Raw genomic sequence first — 22,846 nt, 5'->3', positions numbered from 1 at the left:
GAGGCGGGGCAGCCGAGCACGCTGCTGTGCGAGGGCGCAGAAGCGACGGGAGCCGGGATCAGGCACTCGACATAGGCACCTTGGGCAGTCGGGATCCCAAGAGCCCTCGCGGCTCCGGGGTCCTCGCAGGCTCAGCCGGAAGAGCACACGTGCTGGGAGCAACATGCCTAAGTCCAAGCGGGACAAGAAGGGTGAGTCTTGAGGGCTGGGCTGCGGGGGCTGCCGAGGCAGCCTCGGGGCGTGTTCTAGGGAACCGAGGACCCTCATCCCATCCCCGAGCAGCTCGGGCCCTTTGCAGGTTCCCTAGAAGCGAGGGCCATTGGGGAAATTGAGGCGGGGAGAGGGGCAGGGCCTTCTCCCTCTTAACCGCAATTTTCCTTCCGCCTTTACAGATGAAAACGGGCGGGGGTGGGGAGGTAGGGTCAGCGGGTCAGCACCTTGTCCAGCATCGCTCCACGTTCAGGGTTTCCTCTAAGCTCGGGAGCGCCTTGATGTTGCGCCTGCTGTGTGCCGCGCACTGTGCTAAGCGCTTTACAATTGTCTTTTCTTTGATCTTCGCCACCACCTTGAGAAGTGGGTGCGACGTAATCCTTATTTTACAGATGGGGAAACTGAGGCAGACCTAGGTGAAGCAGTTTGCCTGGGGTCACACAACTAGGTAGTGTCTGAGGCAGGATTTGAACTCGGTCCCATCGTGGAGCTGTCCTTTTCACCACCTGGATGCCTCAGTTCTGTTGATACAGACCTTCCTCCAGGGCTCCTCCCTGATCAAGTGAAATGATGGTTGTAAAGTGCTTTGCAAACCTGCCAGTGCTAGCAATTCTTGCTCTTGGTGCTGTCCTCACAGCACCCCTGGGAAGGGGAGAGGCCAACAAGCATTTATTCATCACTTACTGTGTACCAGGCTGTACTAAGCAGACACCCTGGATTTGGAATCAGAATCTGGGTTCCGATCCCAGCTGGCCCTGGGACCTTTTCCTTCCTGGAGCTCAGTCTCATGTTCTGAAACGTGAAGGAATTGCCTAGGTGATTTTTAAGCCCCATTCTATAATAATTTATGGTAATCCCTCCCACGATGCCCAAGGTTACTTATGCAGCTGGTCAGTGGTAGAGCTGGGGCTTGCCCTCAAGCCTCAGCATTTCCAGACCCAGTTTTTTGGTGCTTCTTTTTGTACTTCTGTCCCGAGGCAGTGTATCTTTAAATACAAATTTCTTCTGAGCAGATCGATGGTTCTGGTGTAGGGAAGGTGGGCAAGTAAAGGGCTAGTCACTGGTCCTTTGGATATTGAAATCTCCATCTTGGGCTGAGTAAAACCGTGTGTCCTTCCCCGAAAGGCTTCTGTCTCCAGTTGTGGGATGGAACAGTTAACCTTCACCTGCTTTGGTCACTCCTATCTGTATTCCACCATCTTGAGCCTACCAAAACTAAGCAGTCATTCTCTTCTCTGTCCCAGTTTCCTTAACGAAGACCGCCAAGAAGGGCTTAGAACTCAAACAAAACCTGATAGAAGAGGTAAGAGGAACATGGTGTTGATGTGGTTTTGGGAGGTTCAGGGACCCCCCAAGGACCAAAGTCCAGGACAGGGTCCTCTTGAATGAACTCAAGCAATCTTCCAGTCAGGTGGCAAAAATTTTATTGTGATGCTAATATGGTGGGCAGAGCTCCTTAAGGAATTCTGCAGCCTAACTGGAATGATGCTAAAGCTTATATAGGAAAAGTAGTCGATTGTGTGCCAGGTATGCTAATTAGGTGATAACATACAACCTTGGTCACAGGTATCTTGTACTACTTTACTGCTGGAAAGGAGGGGGAGGGTTCCTAAGGGGCGTAGGGGTGTGTTTTTGTCTGTTATGTCAGAGACAAGATAGATTTGGGGGTTGATGTCTGTAACTTGACCTCAGAATCTTATGTAAGTTATCTTGATAACTGTGGGAATCTGTACATGATAATTTTGTTGATACAAGATAATGAGATAGTTTATCTCACTGGGCCCACTCCTGAGTTATTGCCAGAGAAAGGGTCTTTGAGCTGGGGAGAAAACTGTCAGGGATAGTGTTTTGAGGCTAGAGAGAAATATGGTCTTGGAACTGAGGTTCGAGCAGCCCATCAATGTCATCATTTTCCATCCCTCCTCTGACAAAAAGCTAAGTGTTTGAGAGAGTCTGGGAAATTAGCCACTTAAACAGTGATAGAATTACAGAGTTGATGATATTAAGCTCTTCTGACAGCTCGGGTAGAAGTGCCAGAGAGGGAGGTTGAAGCCTAAAGAAGCAAGAATTTCATTAGGGTTAGTGGTCTTAACAAGAGAAGTAGTGACCCCTGTTAACGGAAGGACTCTGGCAGAGGTTAGAACGGGGATTTCTGCATGACGTGGGAGGGGCAACTAACAGCTAGGGAAAGGGCCATAAGGGCCTTTTGTGGAAGGCAGCACCTGAGCTGACACTTGAAAGAAGCTAAGGATTCTCAGGTGTGTAGCACAACCCGTGCAGAGTCACGGAGGGGGGAGGTGACAATGTTGTGTTGCAGGAACTGGAATCCACAAGACCTGGAAAATGATTTGATCCAAAGGAGTGGGAGAGAGGGAAGAGTGTAGTAGGACTCAGCTTGTAAACCTAGGAAGCTGAAAGGCTGGTGATACCCTCTGGAGAAATGGGGATTCAGCAAGAAGTCCCAGCCTTAGTTTTTTCCTAAAACACTGACCAATTAAATTCAACGAATATTTGTTATGTACCTGTAGTGTGCACAGCGCTGTGTCACAAGCTGTGGATGCACCCAGCCCCCCAGCCCCCCCCCCATGGACCGTAGTCTAAGAGGGAATAAGACACCAGCACATACAGGCTCAGGGCCTTAGATGTTGTAGGGAAAAAGTAATAGGGGAGGGGCTGAGAGGCCTGACCTCTTGAATTTTCCCACAGCTTCGAAAATGTGTGGACATGTACAAATACCTTTTCATCTTCTCTGTGGCAAACATGAGAAACAGCAAATTGAAGGATATCAGGAGTGCCTGGAAGCACAGCCGGTGAGAAGGGAGCCGGGGCCGGGGCCGGGGCCTGGGGTGGCGTGGCGTGTTACTCTTGCCTTCTGTTCCAAGGATGAGTCCAGTTCCAGGCAGGCTGTCTTCTCATTCAGCATACACTGCAGCTTTTGCTGACCTTGGACATTGCCAGCATATGGGCAGCTGCATCTTGTCTTAAACCTCCAAAGAGTGAAAATCTCTATTGATCAAAAACATTCTATCTCATTTTATACTTTTCCTTCCATTAAACTGACTTTTATTAAATGCTTATTACATGCTGAATACTAGCAATACAAAAGTGGAAAATGGCACATTCCAGGCATCCAAAGAGTTCCTGTGCTAAGTATGATAGAAGGCAGAACATGATGGGGCATGAGAATGATATAGTTGACATTTACAAAACACTTTCTTCATAAGAACCCAATAAATTTTAAAAAAACATTTTTAAATCCCAGTGAATTAAGGAATGCAAGAATCATTTCCCCTACTTTACAGGCATAGGAATGATGCCTAGAAATAAGGAACTTGGCCAAGGTTACATAACTAGTAGGTGGAAGAGCTTACACTTGAATCCTGGTCTCCTGAAATCCATTCTCTTTAGAATAAATTTATTTGTTTTTATGAGTATTTATAATCTGTCTCTCCCACTGCCCCCCTCCCCTTGAACAAATTTTAAACAAATGAGTCATAAAATGAAAAATAAAACTCATCACAAATGTGCTTAGTCAGCAAAACATTCCCACATTGACTACACCCAGAAATGTCTGTCTTTCTTTGTTACGTTCATCTCCTCCCTGGCAGGAGTAATATGTTTCATCCTCAGTCTTCTGGGCTCGTGGTTTATCATTGCTTTGATCAAAGTTCTACAAGAGTTGCTAGAAATATTTCTGTACATACAGGTCCTTGGTCTCTTTTTTTTTCCTTTGGGGAATAGACCAAGTCAGTCAATCCAGGCCCACCATGTGCCAGACGCCGAGCTAAGCACTAGGGCTGCAAAGAAGGGTAAAAGACAGTCCCTGCTCTCAAGAAGCTTCTGGCCTAATGGCCCAGCAATGATGTAATTGTGTCAGAGTGTGTGCTGCACTCAGGAGCTCTTGGGTATTGCACCCAGTCGTGCCAGAGTCGCTGCACCGGTTCACAGTTCCGCTCACAGCAAGTCCGTGTGCCTCTTTCTCTGCAGCCACTCCAGCATGTGTCGTCAGCTTCGTTGGTCATTTTTGCCATCTTAATGGATGGGAGCTGGAACCTCAGAGTGGCTTTAATATTAGCAACAATGTTGTTGTTGATAGTTTGGATTTTTATCCACAAAAACTACCTGTTCGTGTCCTAGTGTTATACTTGAATTGTATACGAGTCTTTTTTACCTTACTTTAAGCAGCAGCAGGATGGAGTAGAGAAAGTGCTGGGCCTGAATTTCAGTCCTGCATCTTACCCTACTAGCTGTGTAACACTGGGTCAGCAACTCTTATCCTCTAAGCCTTGGTTTCCTCATTTGTACAGTGGGAATAGTACTGCCTGTAGTATCTCCCTCCCCAAGTTGTCATGAAGCTCAAATGAGGCAGTATATGTAAAAACTTGACTAAGTTTTTTTTTTTTAATTTCTACTTAATTGTGAGCTCTTGCAAGCAGATTCTGTTTGGAGGCGTACCCTTGTATCCTCAGCCCTGAACATGAGCAGCTGCTACACAGAGAAGTCACTTAAGAAATGTCTCTGAATTGAATTGAAGGCTCAGTGCCGTTGTAGGCCGATTCCTTAGGACTCGGAAGGTCTGTGGAGTCCAGTCTAGGGGCATCAGGCAGGCACCTCAGCATGATGATGGCGATTTCCATTCTGTAGTGACCCAAGGCTTACGGACCACTTTCCTCACAGCCTGCCCACCTCCCCCAAGAATGAGCAGATCAAGGCCTGGTCTCATTTTAAAACTGGAAGTGGAGGTTGGAGGGACCTGTCCACAGGCATCCAATGAGGAAATGTCAGAACCTACGCCTCCTGGTCCTGGTTTCTGGTACTTGAATCTCTGATCTTCAGGCCACAGGGTACCTACCATCTTGCATAATTTCCCTAGAAAGTAAAAAGAAGGCCCAGAAGAAGAGAGGTGCCTCCCTGATGATCCCATTGTCTTTCTCTTCAGGATTTTCTTTGGCAAGAACAAAGTTATGATGGTGGCTTTGGGCCGAGGTCCCACTGACGAATATAAAGACAACTTGCACCAGGTGAGCCCCTTTTCCCTGTCCTTCAAAGAGGGGAGATCCCATTCTCCTGATCTCAGCAAATCTTCCTTTAGCCAGTTCCATGCACCTCTGCTGAGAAAGTCTGTTTGACTGGGACATCGAGAGTCCTGGGGGCTTTTGGAGCCTGGGGCCACGCATCTGGAAGGCCCAGCTTCTGCCCGCCCCCTGCAGTGGTCACCTCACTTCTCCCCCCTTTTTTTCAACCACTTAATTCTCGACCAAAGCCTTTCATCTCTCTTCCCTTGGAAGGGACACAGAATAAAAAGAGGACCAGTTGGGAATGTAGGGTGCCCATCCTAGTCCTGTCTTGTTTGACGCATTATGGTCCCTCCTTTGGCAGTGTCTCTGGCGAGGGCCACGGACCCCATCCGTCTAAGAAGGAGGTTTTTAAATCTACAGAATAAGAACATGGGATTACAAAGGAAACTAATGCTGTTGAAATACAGTGACCAAAATCTGGTTGGTTTATTTTTTTTAAAGCAAGTTCAGATGCCAGATTAGAGCATCTGATTCCATAGAAAGTGATGTCACTGCAGTTTTTGCTGGTGGATTAGGTTTTGCTAACTTGGAGACTGCGGAGAACCTTCTCCCCCACAGTAAAGAAGGCCACACCTGGGCAGGACCATGGAAAGCACTTTCATGTCCTTGATCCTCCCTGTCTGGCCTGCATCTATCAGGCTTGGCATTTCCCTTCCTTGCATCTTTCAGTTCTGGACCACCCCCAATTTAATCTTTTTCTCCTCAGCCCAGTCTTTAAATTAAATTGGTCAGCTGTGTTCTCGCTAGCTTTGTTGGGAGAATGTGGCCATGGGACCTTCTTACATATCTGCCCAAGAGCTAATGATCCTTTTATGTATGAAAGTAACCAAAATGCCCTGGCTAATCCACCAAAAAAAAAAAAAGGAATAAGTTGTCAGTAGGGAGATAATGGGATGCGATTCTAGGGGCTCAGGGTGCAGAACGCCCCAGAGCTACTCAGCAGTGACATTGCTTTAGTAGTCCTTTACCAGTGCCTTGCTAATGATGATAATACCCCTGCCTACAGGGCTAGGTAGTGATTTCCTTGTCCCCAGTAAAGTTCAAGCAATGACTGGAAAAATTTCAGGAGTGATATGGAGGGGATTTCTGAACCAAGGTAAAAGGAGTAGGTGCGCTTCTTCCAGCTCCGCTGGGAACTTTCATTGTGACTCAAGATTTTTGTTCCCCAAAGGTCAGCAAGAAGCTGAGGGGTGAGGTCGGTCTCTTGTTCACCAACAGAACAAAGAAGGAAGTGAATGAGTAAGTGTTTTAAGACTGGGAAAGGAGCCAGAGGTAGGAAGGATTTGTGATTGAGGAGAAAGGCAGACACAGCACCTGGAGGACTGCATCTTGGGGGGATCGGTTCACGTCTCTGGCCAGAAGGCAGCTGGCTCACAGCCGGGTCCCAGAGACCTGGTGGTGCTGGGGGGCTTTCCAGGCTTGCCAGCCTTGTTCATGTTTAGTAAATGCTGCTGGGTGCAGGGCCAGGTGTTAGAGAGGCAGGAGACCCCCACCTTCCAGTAGAACCCCCAAGGCAGAGTTTTGTTCTGATAAATCTGGGGTCGGAAAGACCGAGCTGAAAAATCATGATGTCACAGGGTGGTGCCAGCCCAGGCTTCTTCACCCAAACTGAGCAGAAAGAATGGTCCTAATGGTCCTAAATGGTCCTAAGCCATGGGTCATGGCAGGCAGTGTCTGTCACCTGATCACAGGCCTCAGGAAGGGGACATAGGCCCATTTGGACTTGCAGCCAGGAATAGCAATTACAATGGCAGCTAATATTTATATAACACTTAATACCTGCTAGGCACTTTGTACTTGTTATGTCACTTAATTCTCCCAACAACCCTAGGAGGTGGGTGCTGTTTTTCCCGTTTTACAGATGAGGAGACTGAGGCAAATGGGTACAGTGACTTGCCTGGGATCACACAGCTAGTAAGTGTCTGAGATCAGATTTGAACTCGGGGCTTCCTGACTCCTAAGTCCCTCACTGCATGCACTGAGCCACCCAGCTGCCTCAGAGGTCACGGGCTACTCTGCAGCTGCCTCAGAGGTCACGGGCTACTCAGCAGCTGCCTCAGAGGTCACGGGCTACTCTGCAGCCTAATTTACTCATTTTTGAAGCAGCCGGTGTTTGTGAGAAGGTCATGAGGTCATAGATCTGGACTGAGAAGGGACCTCAAAGTCTTCCTGCTCCAACCCTGTCATTTTACAGATGGGGAAACTGAGACCCAGGAGGGTAATGACTTGCCCAAGGTCACACATATCCTGCGTGTCAGAAGTGGAGTTTGAACCTAGATCCAGTACTCTGTACTGTCTCGGATCCCACCTCTGACTGTGCCAGTCTGACTTTTGACAAGTCATTTAATCTTTCCCTTAGGGCCTCAGTTTCCTTATCTGTAAGATGAGCGGGTTAGATAAGTGACTGCCGCAGTCTCTTTGAGCTCCAGGTCCATGAACATGTAATACGAAGACAAACAAATGACCCAGCCCCTGCCCTCCATGAGCTTAGGTCAAGGGGTTGTGGAGCAGGTGTACAGGGTAGGGCCTGGCTCAGATGAGCCCCCATTGGGGCCAGTGACTCCTCTCTCACTTCCTTCTGCCCCAGGTGGTTCAGTAAGTATGCAGAAATGGATTATGCCCGGGCTGGTAACAAAGCGACCTTCACCGTCAGCCTGGATGCGGGGCCCTTGGAGCAGTTCCCCCATTCCATGGAGCCTCAGCTGAGGCAGCTCGGTCTGCCCACTGCCCTCAAGAAAGGTAAAGGACACGTGGGCTGTGTGGGTGTTGGAAACTTGGCCTGAACCTCCCTCTCGTCTTTTCAGACGTGGCACACTGTGGGTGTGGAAGCTCACATACGCTGTCAGACATGGCTGATGGGTTGGGTGATTTTGTCAAATGCCTTTTTCCCCTCTGTCTTTTCTGTTCTGTGTCATAAGGGGTGGCCTGGCAGGGAAGAAAGGGGGAAGGATTAGGAAATGACAATAAAATGAAAACAAATATCAGAAAAAAGGAAGAGATTAGCTCCATCACCCCTGAAGGAAGTTGGTGTTTGCCCCCACTGGCAGGCATCTCGCTTTTTCTGGGACAGTGACCCAGAGAGCCCACTTCACCAGGATCTTTTCTGCAGGTGTGGTGACCCTCATCTCTGACTACCAAGTGTGTAAAGAGGGCGATGTGCTGACCCCTGAGCAGGCTCGAGTCCTGGTGAGTAATGGGGAGGGCTAGTGAGCAGAAGGAAAGACTGAGCCCAAGCCTCTTCCCCTCTCCCCTACCCCCCACCCCCCTTTCCACCGCCCCGACCCCTCTGCTTTGTCTCTTCAGAAGCTGTTTGGGTTCGAGATGGCAGAATTCAAGGTTAACATCAAGTACCTGTGGCAGGCTGAGTCAGGGAAGTTTGAACATCTGGGGGAGGACGCCAAGGAGGACGATGACGATGACAGCAGCTCCTCAAAGAAATCAGAAGACATGGAGGATGACGACTGAGCGAGGACAGCGCGGCCCAGGGTGCAGGACTTCACCCTGTGCAGCCTCTCTGAACAGCTGCCTTCCTTCTCTAAAGGAAGAGTGACTGACCTTGCAGGACTCAGGAGGGAGAGAGGTGCAGGGCACACATGACTGTATTTTTATATAGAATAAAGCCTTGTCCATGGAGTGGGTGCACCTCGGCTCTCCCTAGGGGCAAAGAGAGGACTGTGGCTCCTTGCTGTGAGCGCTGGCAGGGCCTGGCCTTCTGCCTAAACCCTTCAAGCCCTGGAGGCTCAAAAGGAATGGAGGTGACTGTCCTGGTGCTTCTCTTAGCCCCACTTGCTTCCCGCTGCTCCAGACATCTGTGATAGAAAGTGCCAAAACTGGGATTTTGGAAGCTGCAGCCCCTGGTACCACTGCAGTGAAGTGGTCAGCCGTAGGGAGGACAAAGGGGCCGGGGCGGCTAGGACCCTGAGAGGAGGGGCCCAGTGCTCTCAGTTGGGTTCCTTCACATGCAAGTACGTTACAGTGTCCACAGTGCAAGATATCCCGTATTGGTCTGTGTGTGAGGTGGAGACGATAAGACCCATGCTTGAAACATCAGGGCTTAGCTCTAGGCCCCAAGGGAGACAGGCATGGCTTCTCAACTTTATTACCCCCCACAATGCTAACTCACATTTATATAGCACTTTTTGGAGGTTTGCAAAATATCCTCAAGACATCCCTCTGAGATAGGCGTGATGAGTGTTATCTCTGTTTTAGAGATGAGGAAACTGACTCAAACCCAGGTCTCAATTCCAAAATCCAGTGCTCATCCCACTGTGCCATGCTCTTTCTCACAATTCCAGAGGCATAGAATGTGGCACCTGCTTGGTGCCAGTGATGACCGGCACCAGACGACCCGCTGGGGGTGCAGGGCCATTCACAACAGCCTCTAGGCTCAGAATGTTGCCACCTCGAGGCCACATGTGGCCCTCAAGGTCTCAAGGAAAGGATTGCATTGGAGGACCACATATGGCCTCGAGGCCACAGGTTCCCCACCCCTGGGCTAGGGGGTCTTGCCTGTTTCTGCCGCGGCCCCTATGGGCAGCATCTGGTGAAGCCCACGACTCTTTCTCAGAGTGTGTTTGAATGTTTAAAATTCCAGCCTCGCAAAGGAAACCAATCATATTGAAATACAATTATCTAAATATTTTCAAACAGATTAGGCACCCCCAGGCTAGGTTTCCTTTCTTTTTCCCAACTAAAACCCCTCCGTCCTCTGTCCTCCTTAAAGCCTTTCCTCAGTTCTCTCCCCATTTCTCCTGACCGTGTCTTGTTTCTCCATAGTTGTTTGTACATTGTCTCTCTGAGGGCAGGTCTTTTGCCTTTCTCTCTGTCCCCACAGTCCTCAGCACATAGTGAATGCTTGTTGGCTGCCTGACTTGACAAACGGGGCCCAAATTGGAAAAGGACTTAGCCCAGACTTCCAGCTGGGAGGACCTGAGGGCCCGTGCCCAAAAGGAAGCCTGTGAACCCTAAGCAAGTGCTCATACACCCCCACATTTGGGTGGTGGAAGTGTGATCTCTTCAGTGAGATCTGAGTTAGGAGAGCTGGCTTCCTGATCCCAGGTCTTACCGTCGTCATCTCGGAGACGTGCTGAGCCTCATTTTCCTATGCAGTAGAACAGAAATGCGTAATCTTCTCACAAGGACAGTGGTAATAAGAGAAGTCCTCACCAAGCCGGTGTTTGCACTCGTGGCTACAAGTAACTAATTGGAAACAGCACTAATCCTGAGATGGAGTGAATTTCATTCAACATTTGTGAAGCACCTACTATGTTCCAGGCATTGTTCCAAGTGCTGGGGATACAGAAAGAGGCAAAAGACAGATCAGAGAGCTCGTGGGGGAAATCCCATGAGATAAGCCCCATTTTTATTCACGGGTGCCAGGATGAGGCTCTCCCGGGCCGGTTAGAGGAAAGCTGATGCTGTTGGTGTGTTTTCCACCAGATGCTAGCTGGGCTAACTCCTGGGGCTTGACTCAGGACCCAAAACCATCCCTCTGGGCAGGTGGAGAGTTCTGGCACTTAAAAGAATGTGGGTGTAAAATCATTAAAAAGCTTTTCATGGTGCAGACAGCCTCAGAGGTGTTCTGTTCAAGGAATGATTACTGCATTCTAATGGCACTGAGGTTTGCAACGTGTCTTATCTCAGTCACAACTAAAAAGAGTCGTCGTTCGTTGTCCAAGAGGACCTTGACATCAGGGAGGTGATGCCATGACATGGATTTAAGTGAGGGAAGGCTGAGCAGTCACCAGGCTCACTTTGTCCTCTGGAGCCATCTGGGTCCAGTGGCCAGATGTGGATCAGGATGACTGGAGATGGCCCAGGATGCAGTGGGAGACCTTGGCCACCTTAAGCTAAGGTGTTTCCCAGGTCTCAGTTTGTCTGAGGCAATACCCATTCGGTGATTAAGGCCAAGTAACAGTACAGAGTACTGGATCTAGAGGCATAGGGTATGTGTGACCTTGGGCAAGTCATTAACTTCCTGGGCCTCAGTTTCGTCATCTGTAAAATGATAGGGTTGGACTAGAAAAACTCATTTCCCTCCCAGGTCTAGATCCATGATGTCATGACCTTACACACACTAGCTAATTCATAAATGAGTAAATTAGGCTGCTGACGTGTTGTTTCTGTTGTCTGAGGCAGCTGGGTGGCTCAGGGAATACAGTGAGGGACTTACGAGTTAGGAAGCCCCGAGTTCAAATGTGATCTAGACATTTAGTAGCTGTGTGATTGATCCCAGGCACATGACTTCACCTGTTGGCCTCAGTCTCCTCATCTAGAAAGTGGAAGTAGAATTAAATGACGTAATTACAAAGTGCTTAGCACAGTTACAGAAACGTTAGCTGCTGCTATTATTATTCCTGGCTGCTGGTCCACATGAGCCTGTCCCCCCTTCAGAGTGACAGATACTGCCCCCCCTGGTACTTAGGACCATTCTTCCTGCTTAATTTAGGTGTCTGGCAAACTCCCTCTTCCACGTAAGGCAAGAGTGACAGCCCAGGACTGAACTGTTAGTGGCTAGAGCTTATTTTGAACTCTAGTCTTTCCAAATGCGTCCAGAGCTCGCCCCTCCCTCACACATACCTTACTAGCTTACAGGGTTCTATGAGTATCCTTCATGTTTTTCAGATGAGCAAAGGGGAACTTCATAACATTTCTGTGGTCATGGGATAGATTTAAGAGTCAGGATTTGAACCCACATCTCAGACACTTCCCAATCCATTCAAAAGACCCATGTTTGCTTCAGTATGATTTTATCACACGTTGACGTTGCCCACACCTCTATGAAACTCCCTTTCTCCTTATTTGGGGAGAACGTTCCCAAGCCCCCAATTTTGAAAAGGGAAGTAGCATCAGCTCTCCCTGGCAAAGAGGAGGTGGTGGTACGTGCTGGACAACTGAGTGGTTGGCCCCGCAGGACACAGATGTGGGACACAGTGGCCCCGGCCAGAGGGCAGAAGACTTCAGGGAAGCCAGGAAGGCTGCCTCAGCATCAGACTGCGCAGCCAGGGCTGAAGGGATTAGCCTGGTTCTGCCTGGTGTCAGAGGTCGGGCTGGGGGCAGGCTTAGTTAGGTTCAGTGGCTGGTAAAACTCTTAGAATCTCACGGAGCCAAAGCAGACTAGGTCTGGTGTACTACACAGAGGAGCCCTGTTCAGACATGGACTGGCTTATCTGGTCCAAGGCCCTCCTCACCATACTTGGAGGCCTCCATTCCTTGTCCAGCACGCACCAGCAGCCTGCTCTTCAGGAAGGAGCCAGGATCTGCCGCTGACTTGCCTCTTCCCACCAAGGACCCAACCAACCCCAGGCCCCAGAAGAGCCCTGCTCATAATTCACTCTAGACCACTCTCCTGTGCAACATTTGCTTTTATTCCAACAGGACAGGACAGAGCTGGTCTTGGCCCTCACCCTTCTCAACAGTAGGAGCAGCAGGGCAGGGGGCCAGAGGTCTTACGTCCAGGAAGGAGGCTAGAAAACCATGGATTCAGAGAACAGGGACAATTTGAAAGACAGAGCTCAGGCTACAGCAGGTTAAGACAAAGGCTGGCTGATGGGGCTGACAGCATGGGGACAGCCAGCATCAGTGAGGGGGCCTCTCTCCACCACCATGGCTGGAGCTAGCGGAAGTAGTTGGGACATTCGTGGGCAACGAGGTTCCAGGCTTCGTCAAAGGCCTTCACCACCCCAGGCTCCAGAGGGCCCTCCTCTGCTGCTGCCATGTTCTGCTGCAGCTGCTCCAGGCTGGACATGCCCAGGATAACGGCGTCTCCACGGGCACCCTGTCAGGAGAGGAGAGACAGAACCAGGTATGTGTGTAGGTCATATGAGAGGGGTATGGGGTTGAGGTGGAGGGGTAAATGTTTAACATCCACCTCTCAGGGAGGGGTGATGTTCAGGATTGTGGTGATAAATGTTTGACAACTAGCTGTCCAGAGGAGGACATGTGCCTAACAACACACTTTTAAATTTAATCTACTTCATTAACATTTTCTCCATTGATTCCTTAAGTCTACGCAGTAAAATAATAAATCAAGCCTGCTGGGGGCAGGGCTCAGTGATAGAGAGGCAGAAGACAAAATATAGCGTTTGCTAACTTCTGAGTTACAAATGCTCACACTCAAAAAATTTTTTTCTGATAATTTTAATTTGCATTTCTTTAATCAATAATGACTTTGGACATTTTTTCATATGATTATAGACAGCTTTGATTACTTTGTCCGAAAACTGCCTGTTCATATGCCTTGACCATGTCAACTGAGGAATGGCTCTTATAAACTTGACTCAGTTCTCTATTTGTGAAATGAGGTCTTTGTATCAGAATTGCTATAAAAATTTCTTCACAGTTATGACTACCAGCTGTCACACTCAAAATTTAGCGATGGTGACATGAGCTAGCTCCAGGGGGATCCCCTGGATCTCCCACTATGATTCCATGAGGGCGGGAAATGTCTCTTACTTCTTTTTGTAGGTGCCCCAATAGAGAAGAGTATGAGACTTGGGGTCAGGGAGATCTGCATTCCAATTCTGTCTTAGACACTTATTAGCTATGGGACCCTGGACAAGTCATTTAACCTCTGCCTCAGTTTCCTCACCTGTAAAATGGGAATAGTAATAATGCCTACCTCACAGAGTTACTGAGGATCAAATGAGGTAACAGGTGTAAAGAGCTTTGGAAATCATGTGTTTGTCAGACTCTTTGTGACTCCATTTGGGGTTTTCTTGACAAACGTACTGGAGAGGTTTGCCACTTCCTTCTCCAGCTCATTTTACAGATGAGGAAACTGAGGCAAACAGGGCTGAGTGATTTGCCCAGGGTCACAAAGCTAGTAAGTGAATAAGGCCAAATTTGAACTCAGGAAGAGGAGTCCCTGACTCCTGGCCCAGTAATCTATCCACTGTGCCACTTGGCTCTCCCAAAAAAGGTACCAGAGTGGTTTGCCATTTCCTTCCTTCTCCAATGTATTACAGCAAACAGAGGTCAAGCAACTTGCCCGGGGTCACACAGCTAATAACTATCTGAGGCTGGATTTGAACTCAGGTCTAGGCCCAGTGCTCTATCCACTGTGCCACCCAGCTGCCTAAACTCCAGTTCTTTGGATCTCTCTCACCACATCTCTTTAGCATCATTAGGCTCCCGTAGGTGCTCCACCATAGGCCAGTTTAGGAAGCCTCCTGATGGCAGGCCACCATTGGGGGAGTACTAGCAGGCTGGGTGTATGACCAAACATGGCTCCTGGATAAGCTCTCCTAACTCTCGGTCATCCTTCCCATAACACGCCGAGAAGCACTCTACGTCCAACCAAACTGAAGGAAGGATTATTCCCCAACCCAGCTTTGCCCATGCAGGCAGGCCCTCTGTCTCTCACAACAGCCCTGGGGTGGGGACCATTACCCCCAAATTTCAGAGAAGGGAACTAAGGCCCATTGAGGTTATGCAACTTGTCCATGGCCATACAGTAAGTAACCCCACGAGGCTGGATTCTAACTCGGATCTTCCTGACACAGAAGTCAGGAAGTTGTCCATCCCATCTGACAAGACAAGAGGATGGAATGGGCTGCTGTGGTAAGGACCTATGAAGGTGAATGGGATGATGCCAATGGAGGGATCCAGAGCCCTGATAATACGAGAAACACCCTGATCACTGCAGCCACTCAGCTCAGGCTGCACAGGAAGTACAGTGGTGGTACCCAGACTGGGAGCTCCTCCAGGGCAGAAGCCCTCTTCTGCCTTTCTATGTATCCCCGGCACTCAGCACAGTGCCTGGCATACGGAAGGTGCCTGATAAATCCTTAATGACTGATGCACAGTACCAGCTTTTGGCACCTGGCCTTACATAACACAAATAAACACCCTGTTGGTCAATATACATTTAATATTGTTGTTGATGTTATTGTTAATCTCTTGGCTTGGTTTGCCTAAAAAGTTTTCAGGAAACATCCTTTTCCTATAATTCATTTATGATGTGTTTGTTAGCTATGTTAAAATTAGTATTTATCAGTGAGATAAAAGCCAAAGGGCTCAAGACCCCTGGGGATAGGTGGGTTCCTGGGGCCCCTGGGGCATTACCTGGAGCTGGGAGTGATGGTACATCCACCTGAGGGCTGCTGAGGTCATGCTGGGAGGGTTGGCCCCATAACATGCCGCCAGGGCTTTCTCCACAAGACTGATGGCTTGAAAGTGATGTTCCTTCCAGAAGCTGTGTTGAATGGGCAGAGAGGGAAGTTCAGTGGTCAGTGCCCCCAGGCTGGCCTCGGCAGGGCCTGTGTGGGGGCTCAGCTTGGCAGAGAACCCAGGCTCCCAATCACAGGAGCCCTGACAGAGTTAGGCAGCCCAGGCCAAGTTACAGTCCTGGCTCCACCAGCCGCTACTTGCTGGGCGACCACAGGTACTGTCTACTGCAAACCTCCAAGTGGGGCTGCACCTCCCCAGTGAGGATCCCCAAGCACCCAAAGTGACCTTTGTTTATGCTCAGCTACCACCCCATGAACAATTCATAAGCGCGGGACGGAGGCCTTGGGCACACGTTATCCAAGCCCTTCATTCCCCTGGGGTCATGTGTTCCCATAATCACCCATCTCATCCCATGTGACACCCAAGAGGGCCCATTTTAGGACTGGCTGCCACATTCTGGGAAGGACACTGAGAGAGTCCAGAGGAAGGTGAGGTCCCTCCAGGACATGGCAGACATTCAAAGAAGGGTTAAGGGAACTGGGGGGCATGGTCTAAACTTGGGGGCAGTTGGGAGGGCAGAAGGGCACCTGTCATACATGTGAGGGCCTGTCCTGTGGATGGTTCCAAATAGGTCAATTTTGTCTCAGTGTCAGGAAACCCTTCCTCATAATGAGAGGGGCCCAAAAAGGGAAGGGGCTGCCTGGGCTTCTGTGAATACAGGCCAGAGATCCACTTGTCAGGAATGGTTTCAAGGGGGCTCTTGTTCAGGTCTGGGTTGGACCAGATGACCCTGAAGGTGCTTTACCTCTTTTAATTACATCCTGTTTATCCTACACATAGCTTATTTTACATGCATTTGTTTGCCTGTAGTCTCCCTCATTAGACTATAAGCTCCTTGAAGGCAGGGACTGTCTTCTGTCTTTCTTTGTATCCCCAGCATTTAATAAATGTTTACCGAACTGAAGGTCCCTTCAAACCTAAGACGTGGGATGGATTCCCAGAGAGGCGGGCCAGGGGCTGTACCCATTTTTACAGACAGGAAAGTCCGGAGTTTCAGAGATGTCAGGTTTCCTTAAAACATTCTCCCGTCTGACCTGCTTCCCCACTGGGGAGCGGAGCTCACCGATTCCTGTAGGTCTCAGACCAGCTATTCCCAAAGAACCGGCCCTCGGGCTGTTTTTTGTCCTTGTCTTCATACCTGTACTTGCCAGTCAGGAGGCCACCTAAGGGAGACAGGACAGTCTGGTCTCAGGGATTCTGCCGAGAGCTGAGCCCTGAGAGCTCAGCCAGAAGTCAGGGCTCTGAAGGGGGGGAATGTACATTTCAACTTGGCCCCAAGCAAAGAGGAACGGAGCCATGCCCCTTGTCCACTCCCCTCGGCACCCCTGGATCTGGCCTGCATCCCGCTCCCAAGCTGGACCCACAAGATAACCAAACTCAGATTCCTGGAGCACTCTGACGTAGCTTTCACAAAATAACTCCTGGAGATTGTCAGTACAAAGTATTTTCTCTATCCGGACAGAGACGTTGCAATTTGCCCATGGACACACAGCTAGCAAGTATCAAAGGCCACATTTGAACCCAGATCTCTTGACTTCATGTCTTCATTCTACTATCCCACCCCACACACTCTGGGGTCCCCTCCCCCTCTTCCCTCCTACCAGCCAAAGGGTTGTATGCGTAGAACCGCAGTCCATAATGACGCAGGCAGGGGAACAGCTCCATCTCCACTTGCCTGGTGGTGGCATTGTACATGCCCTGTAAGGGAGGGAGGACAGCACAGATGAGGAGGCTCAGGGAAGGGAGAACTCCCCAAACCAGCCCGGGTCAGGAGAGGTCACAAGCTAGGCACGATGGCCGGAGGTCCAGTCCAACTCATTCACTTTACAGATGAGGAAACTGAGGCCCAGAGGAAAGAAGTCATTAGGTAGGAAGTGGCAGAGTCAGGATTTGAACCCAGGTCTTCTGTTTCCAAAGCCAGCACTCTTTCTGCCCCAAAGCACTAGGGGCAGAGCCCAAGATTCGAGTCCCAACCGCGTCATTTACTAGCAGTATCACATGGGGGCAGTCCCTCCCTCCTTTGACCTCGAGGGTAGAAAGGTTCCCTGCCCATGGGGCCGTGTGAACCTAATGACCAAGAAGGGCCCGCAGGATGTCCAGCAGCATCCCGGGCTCAGACAGGTGCTCACCTGGTACACCGTGGGGAGGACCCAGCCATTGTTCTTGCAGAGGGTGCAGATTTCAGCTACTTCCCAGGAGGAGTAGTTAGAGAGGCCCAGCTCTACAAACTTACCCTGCACGGAAGAAAGAGAAGGAGGGAGGGAAGAAAAGGGGAACAGAGGTGGGTAGAGGGGGAGTGGGAGAGAACCACTGGGTCAGGGCTGGGCCCCTGCTCTAAGGAGTCGTCCTGTTTTTTTTGTTGGGCTGTTTTTGTTTTTGGTTTGTTTTTTTTTTGGTGAGGCGATCCAGTTTAAGTGCCTTGCCCAGGGGCACACAGCTAGTAAGTGTTAAGTGTCTGAGGCTGGATGTGAACTCAGGTCCTCCTGACTCCAAGGCCAGAGCTCTATTCACTGTGCCACCTAGCTGCCCCTGTCCTTCTATTTTTATCTGAACTTGCCTTCCCTATTAGAAGGTAATTAGAATATCTTTGTGAGTAAGAACTGTTTCATTCATCTCCAGCTCCAGCATAGTGCCTGGCATATAGTAGGTGGTTAATAAATAATCTTGAATGATTGAATGATGCTCTAAGGCCTCTCCAGCTCTGACATCCTGTGTTCTAAGGGCCCTCCCAGTTCTGACATCTGGGTTCTAAGGGCCCTGCCAGCTCTGACATCCCCTGTTCTAAGGGCCCTGCTAGCTCTGACATCCCCTGTTCTAAGGCCCCTCCCAGCTCTGATATCTGCTCTCACCTCCTGGTGCAGCTCATTGCAGGCCTGTAGCGTCTCCTCCACAGGCGTGTCGTGATCTGGTGCATGCAGGTAGAAGAGATCCACTTGGGTGCACTGCAGCCGCTGCAGGGAGGTCTCCAGCTGGGAACGGACACTCTCAGCCCTCAGAGACTTCCCATCCCAGGGATTGGCCTTGGTGGCAATTTTCGCTGAAGGAAAAGAAGGTGGTAGGAGGTGGCTGAGATTCAACAGAGGGGAGCCCTGGCATTAAACATGAAATATTAGCTAAATGATAAGGCAAAAGCCAGAATGATAGCATTTACTTATTAGAAGGCAAGGACAGGAATAAATATTTACTCAGTACAAGGCTGAAGTGGGAATAATTATAACATTTATTCAATTATAATATTCAGTTATTAAAAATTACAATAATTACACAATTAAAACATTTAATTATTAAATAATTATAACATTTACTCAGTAGAACACAAAAGCACAGATAATCAAAATATAACCATCTATGCACAAACTCTCTCCCTCCACAGCACACACTATCAGGGATAGTGGAACCTAGTAGGGAGGCACATGGGTTTCTCTACTCAAATTGGAAGTAGCTCAAGACACTGACCAGCAGGCCTTAATGTCCTTGATCTCTTTAGAGAACAGTCAGCACCCTACGGAACTGCTTCTCTACACTCTGCTGGCTTTCTGGTCCTCTCAGCGCTTTTCTGTTCTTCCTCAGGCTGCTGATGTAGGATCCAGCTCTCTTAGACACTCCATCTCTCGGCTCCAGGCATTTTCTCTGCCTATCTCCCCGATGCCTGGAATGCTCTCCCTGTTGTTCCCCTCCATTAGATCGTGAGCTCCTTAAGGGCAGGGATTGACGGTTGCCTCTTTTTGTATCTGTGGCTTAGTACAATAGTAGGCACGTAGGTAAATGTTTACTGATTGACTGATTTTAAGATACAGACACTCTTGGCAGGGTGCTGAGAGAGTGTTAAGCTTTTTATTTTGATAACAGTAGTTAGCTTAGTCCAGAGAAATGTCAAGCTCCTTAGATTTTCTCAGAGGCTTTGAGGAGTTTTTCCCTCCCAAGCTATAGATAGCAATAAGGCTGTGTAACTTTTCCTAGCCAATTCTTCAGATAGCAGGGGATTCCCATTTTTTCTCAAAGTCATGCTTCTTCTCCATTTGTCATGATTAACTGCAAAGCAGACACAAAGCTTGTCTTTTCCCCTCAGTTTCTCCCTTTCAGACCAGAGGGCAGTAAAAGGCAACCCAGGTAAGCTTCTGTATCTCAAGTTCAGCCCTGATCTAAGAATTGTAAATTGGAAGGGGGTTTAATTTTTATTATGTACTTTTCACAGCTGACCCCACTCAACTGCTTAGGATGGAAGAATTTACTGATTTCCTTTACTGAATATCACCCTCTTCCCCCTCCCTGCTCTACCCCAAGCCAGGAATTCCATTGCTTCTACTAGTGAACTTTGCTTCTGGGTACAATTTGGGGAATCTGACCAGTGGGGGTGCAGGGAGGGAGGGAGGGGTTTAAAGGGCAATGAAAGAAGAAAGAAAATCTGATCACAGGTTGAGATGTTAGAGGCCATTCAGTTCAAAACTACTACTTTCAAAACCCTGGACTGAGCGTCAGAAGATCCAGGTTCCAACCCTACCTAGGACATTCACTAGCTGTGTGACCTGAAAAGGTCATTTAATCCTCCTGAGCTTCAGTTTCTTATCTGTAAAATGAGGGGGTTGGACCAGATGACCACTAAGGTCCATTTCATCTCTAAATCAATGATCTTATCTATGCCCAGACAGGTGAACTGAGATAGAAAGTGACAGAGCTGGTATTTAAGCCTACATTTCCCAAATCCCAAACCAGCACTCATTCTACAATTAGAGGAAGCTACATGGCAAAGCGGATAGCTAAAATGCTGGACCTGGATGTGGGAAAACCAGAGTTCAAATTCTGATGCTTTATTGTGATACCCTGGGCAAAAGTCACTTTACTTGACCAGTTTCTACCTTTGAAAATAAGGATGATTATGGCTCCAACCTCCCAGGGCTGTTGGGGGGCTCATATAAGATGACATGTGGATAGCACTGCAAAGCTTAAAGCACTATATAGATGTTAGTTATTATTAATCCAAGAGGAAAAAATCAAATTTAAAATAGTGACGAAGGAACTATGTGATAGAACAAACCCTTGGCTGCAAGTGAAGAGACCTAGGTTCCGGCCCCATCTATAGTATATTCACTCTGTGACCTCAGACCCATTCTCTGGGCCTCAGTTTTCTTCTCTTTATAATACAGGGCTAGGTGAAATCATCAGCCCATAATGTTCTCTGACAGTTTATTTCATGAGGTCCCTCCCAGCCCGGTAGCAGTCTGGGTTCTCAGGTTCCTTTCAGCTCTGATACTTTAAAAATTTGAGAAGGCAGCAGCTCAGGGAAGCTACTTACTGGAGGGACAGTTTGGGATGAGAGTGGAAGGGTCAATGTGAAGGGGATACATGGATCCTCTGCTGAAAGGTCTGGCCCTCCACCACAGACACTTCAAAACCTATACAGGGCAGGAAGACCCAATCTGAGTCTCTTTCCCTTCCCCAAGGGAGCCCCTAAGCAATCACAAACATGGGACAGAAGACTAGGAACAGTTACCCACCTTAGTGGACAAGAAGAGCCTTGGCCTCCATCTAGCTCCCATTCCCCCGCCCCCCAAACATACATACACCCAGGAACCTCAACTGATGAAGGGGAGGGGGTAATGAGGACAAGCTTTGGAGCAAGGGGTGCTCAGTAAAGTAGCTGATGCCTCACTGCTATTGGGATCCTATCAATGCTTGGATCAGTCTATGAAGGTTCCTAGAGTTAGAGACAGGACACTTCCTAGAGTACAAGGGTCTAACAAACCATCAGATCTGCTGACTGTCACGGGGGCAGAGGTTTCACTAGGAGAGCAGAGGAGGAGTGGGGGCAGGGGTGACTGGGGCTGCACAGTTCAAGGACAGGGCTACACTGGGTGTGAATAGAATTTGCCAGATCAATGGTCCAAGGATGCATGCCCTGGATTGCAACATTTGGAGGTCAGAGTTCATTGCCTCTGGGTAGGGCTGCATGGTGATGGATAGGACCGTGGAGTTTAGTGACCCACACCTCAGGTTAAGGGTTCCATGCCCTAAATTGCAACACCTGGAGGTCGGGGTTCATTGCCTCTGTGCAGGGTTGCACGTGGATGGATGGATGGGATTGGAGAGATTAGTGACCCACACCTCAGATTAAGGGTTCCATGACCCAAATTGCAACATTTGGAGGTCGGGGTTCATTGCCTCTGGGTAGGGCTGCACGTGGATGGATGGATGGGATTGGAGAGATTAGGGACCCACAGCTCAAATCAAGGGTTCCAGGGCGCATGCCCCAGATCTCACCCTTGCGGGGTAGGCAGGTGGCAGGCTGGGAGGGCTGGGGTCCGACCGGCTTACCTCTGCTGCCGCCGTCCCCCAGCCCTAGGCCCATGCTGCCCACGATACTCTCGGACTGGCCGTCGCTGTACATGAAGGCCGTGTCCAGCTCGCGGTGGCCACGCTCCAGGAAGGCGTGCACGGCGGCGGCGCTGGCTGACCCGTCCATGCGCCGGCCCATCTCCATCGTGCCCAGCACGGAGGCCGGCAGGGTCCGGGCCGCCGAGGAGGCGGCGCGGGCGGCGTGGGACATCGCGGCGGCAGCGGCGGCAGCACTAGGGCTGCGGGCACCGGCGGTTCCTCGGCCGGACCTGCAGCGGGTGGCAGCGCGAGCCACGACGCGACACGCGGCGCTCAGCATCTGGGGGGAGGGGACGCTGCGGCCTGCGTGCCGAAGCCCCGCCCCTTCCGTGACGTCACCAGCAGTCTCGGGTAAGGAGGGGCGAGAGCAGAGCGGGTCGCTCTCAGGGACCGTCTGCAAAGTGCGCTGCGCCGCCGGGGGAGGTGGAAGCCTTGCATCCTCCCGGACCAGGTTTGGGTGCTCTTTGGGTCCGCGCGGTCCCGGCGGAAGGCGGTGGGACTGGCCGGTGCGTACCGTTCCGCTCCCACCCCGGACCCTTCTCCGGTATCCCGGCATCTGGAACTGGAAGCAACTTGAAGGGAGCCTCTAGTCCAAACCACTCTCTTTTTTCAGATGAGGAAACTGAGGCTCAGGGACAAAAAGGGATTTGCCCAGAGTCGCCCTGAGCTAGGATTCCAGCCTAGGACTCGTTTATCCCGGCCCCACCCTGGAGTTCCAGCCCCCTGAGCAGGGAGAGCCAAGGAAGGACTGAAGCTTCCAGGCAAGGTTATCATTTATCCCCCTGGAAGGGACCCAGTAATCTGGCAGGGGTGGGAGGGCAGTCCTGGGGACCCAGGAGTCCTGAGCCTCGTGTCCAGTCACCCCCATTCTGCCCCTCCCTTCCATCACCCAAACAGGGAATTAATGAGCGTGCTTATAACAATCAGTGGAGGAAGGGATGCAATACATCATATTG

At 49.9% G+C, this 22,846-nt stretch overlaps 2 protein-coding genes across 2 annotated transcripts; one reads left to right on the top strand and one right to left on the bottom strand.

Annotated features, from left to right (window-relative positions):
* Positions 1-74: 74 nt before the first annotated feature.
* On the top strand, positions 75-8,921 carry LOC114028534 (mRNA turnover protein 4 homolog). Its single transcript, XM_027842806.1, has 8 exons — positions 75-191; positions 1,455-1,513; positions 2,917-3,020; positions 5,150-5,231; positions 6,460-6,527; positions 7,876-8,027; positions 8,398-8,474; positions 8,592-8,921. The coding sequence occupies exons 1-8, from the start codon at positions 164-166 to the stop codon at positions 8,751-8,753; spliced, it is 732 nt and encodes a 243-aa protein (XP_027698607.1). The 5' UTR covers positions 75-163; the 3' UTR covers positions 8,754-8,921.
* Positions 8,922-12,634: 3,713 nt separating this feature from the next.
* Positions 12,635-22,170, bottom strand: LOC114028502 (aflatoxin B1 aldehyde reductase member 2-like). The gene is made up of 7 exons (XM_027842764.1): positions 21,831-22,170; positions 18,368-18,555; positions 17,648-17,752; positions 17,120-17,216; positions 16,582-16,681; positions 15,354-15,483; positions 12,635-13,065 (listed from the first exon to the last, which is right to left on the bottom strand). The coding sequence occupies exons 1-7, from the start codon at positions 22,168-22,170 to the stop codon at positions 12,904-12,906; spliced, it is 1,122 nt and encodes a 373-aa protein (XP_027698565.1). The 3' UTR covers positions 12,635-12,903.
* Positions 22,171-22,846: the final 676 nt, after the last annotated feature.

This window comes from Vombatus ursinus, unplaced genomic scaffold (genome assembly GCF_900497805.2).
Source record: "Vombatus ursinus unplaced genomic scaffold, bare-nosed wombat genome assembly UNPS02014884.1, whole genome shotgun sequence".
NCBI classification, from domain to species: domain Eukaryota; kingdom Metazoa; phylum Chordata; class Mammalia; order Diprotodontia; family Vombatidae; genus Vombatus; species Vombatus ursinus.
The sequence above is the reverse complement of the archived record's forward strand: the minus strand, read 5'-3'. Positions and strand labels throughout refer to the sequence as shown.

Bases quoted from the DNA above. Each gene is read 5' to 3' on its own strand.
- LOC114028534 (XM_027842806.1), top strand. From the start codon at position 164: ATGCCTAAGTCCAAGCGGGACAAGAAGG. The intron at 192-1,454 runs GTGAGTCTTGAG...TCTCTGTCCCAG, and splicing joins GTCCAAGCGGGACAAGAAGG to TTTCCTTAACGAAGACCGCC. The intron at 5,232-6,459 runs GTGAGCCCCTTT...TGTTCCCCAAAG, and splicing joins ATAAAGACAACTTGCACCAG to GTCAGCAAGAAGCTGAGGGG.
- LOC114028502 (XM_027842764.1), bottom strand. From the start codon at position 22,170: ATGCTGAGCGCCGCGTGTCGCGTCGTGGCTCGCGCTGCCACCCGCTGC. The intron at 18,556-21,830 runs GTAAGCCGGTCG...CTTTTCCTTCAG, and splicing joins GGGGGACGGCGGCAGCAGAG to CGAAAATTGCCACCAAGGCC. The intron at 13,066-15,353 runs GTAATGCCCCAG...CTCTCCTGACAG, and splicing joins ACCATCACTCCCAGCTCCAG to GGTGCCCGTGGAGACGCCGT.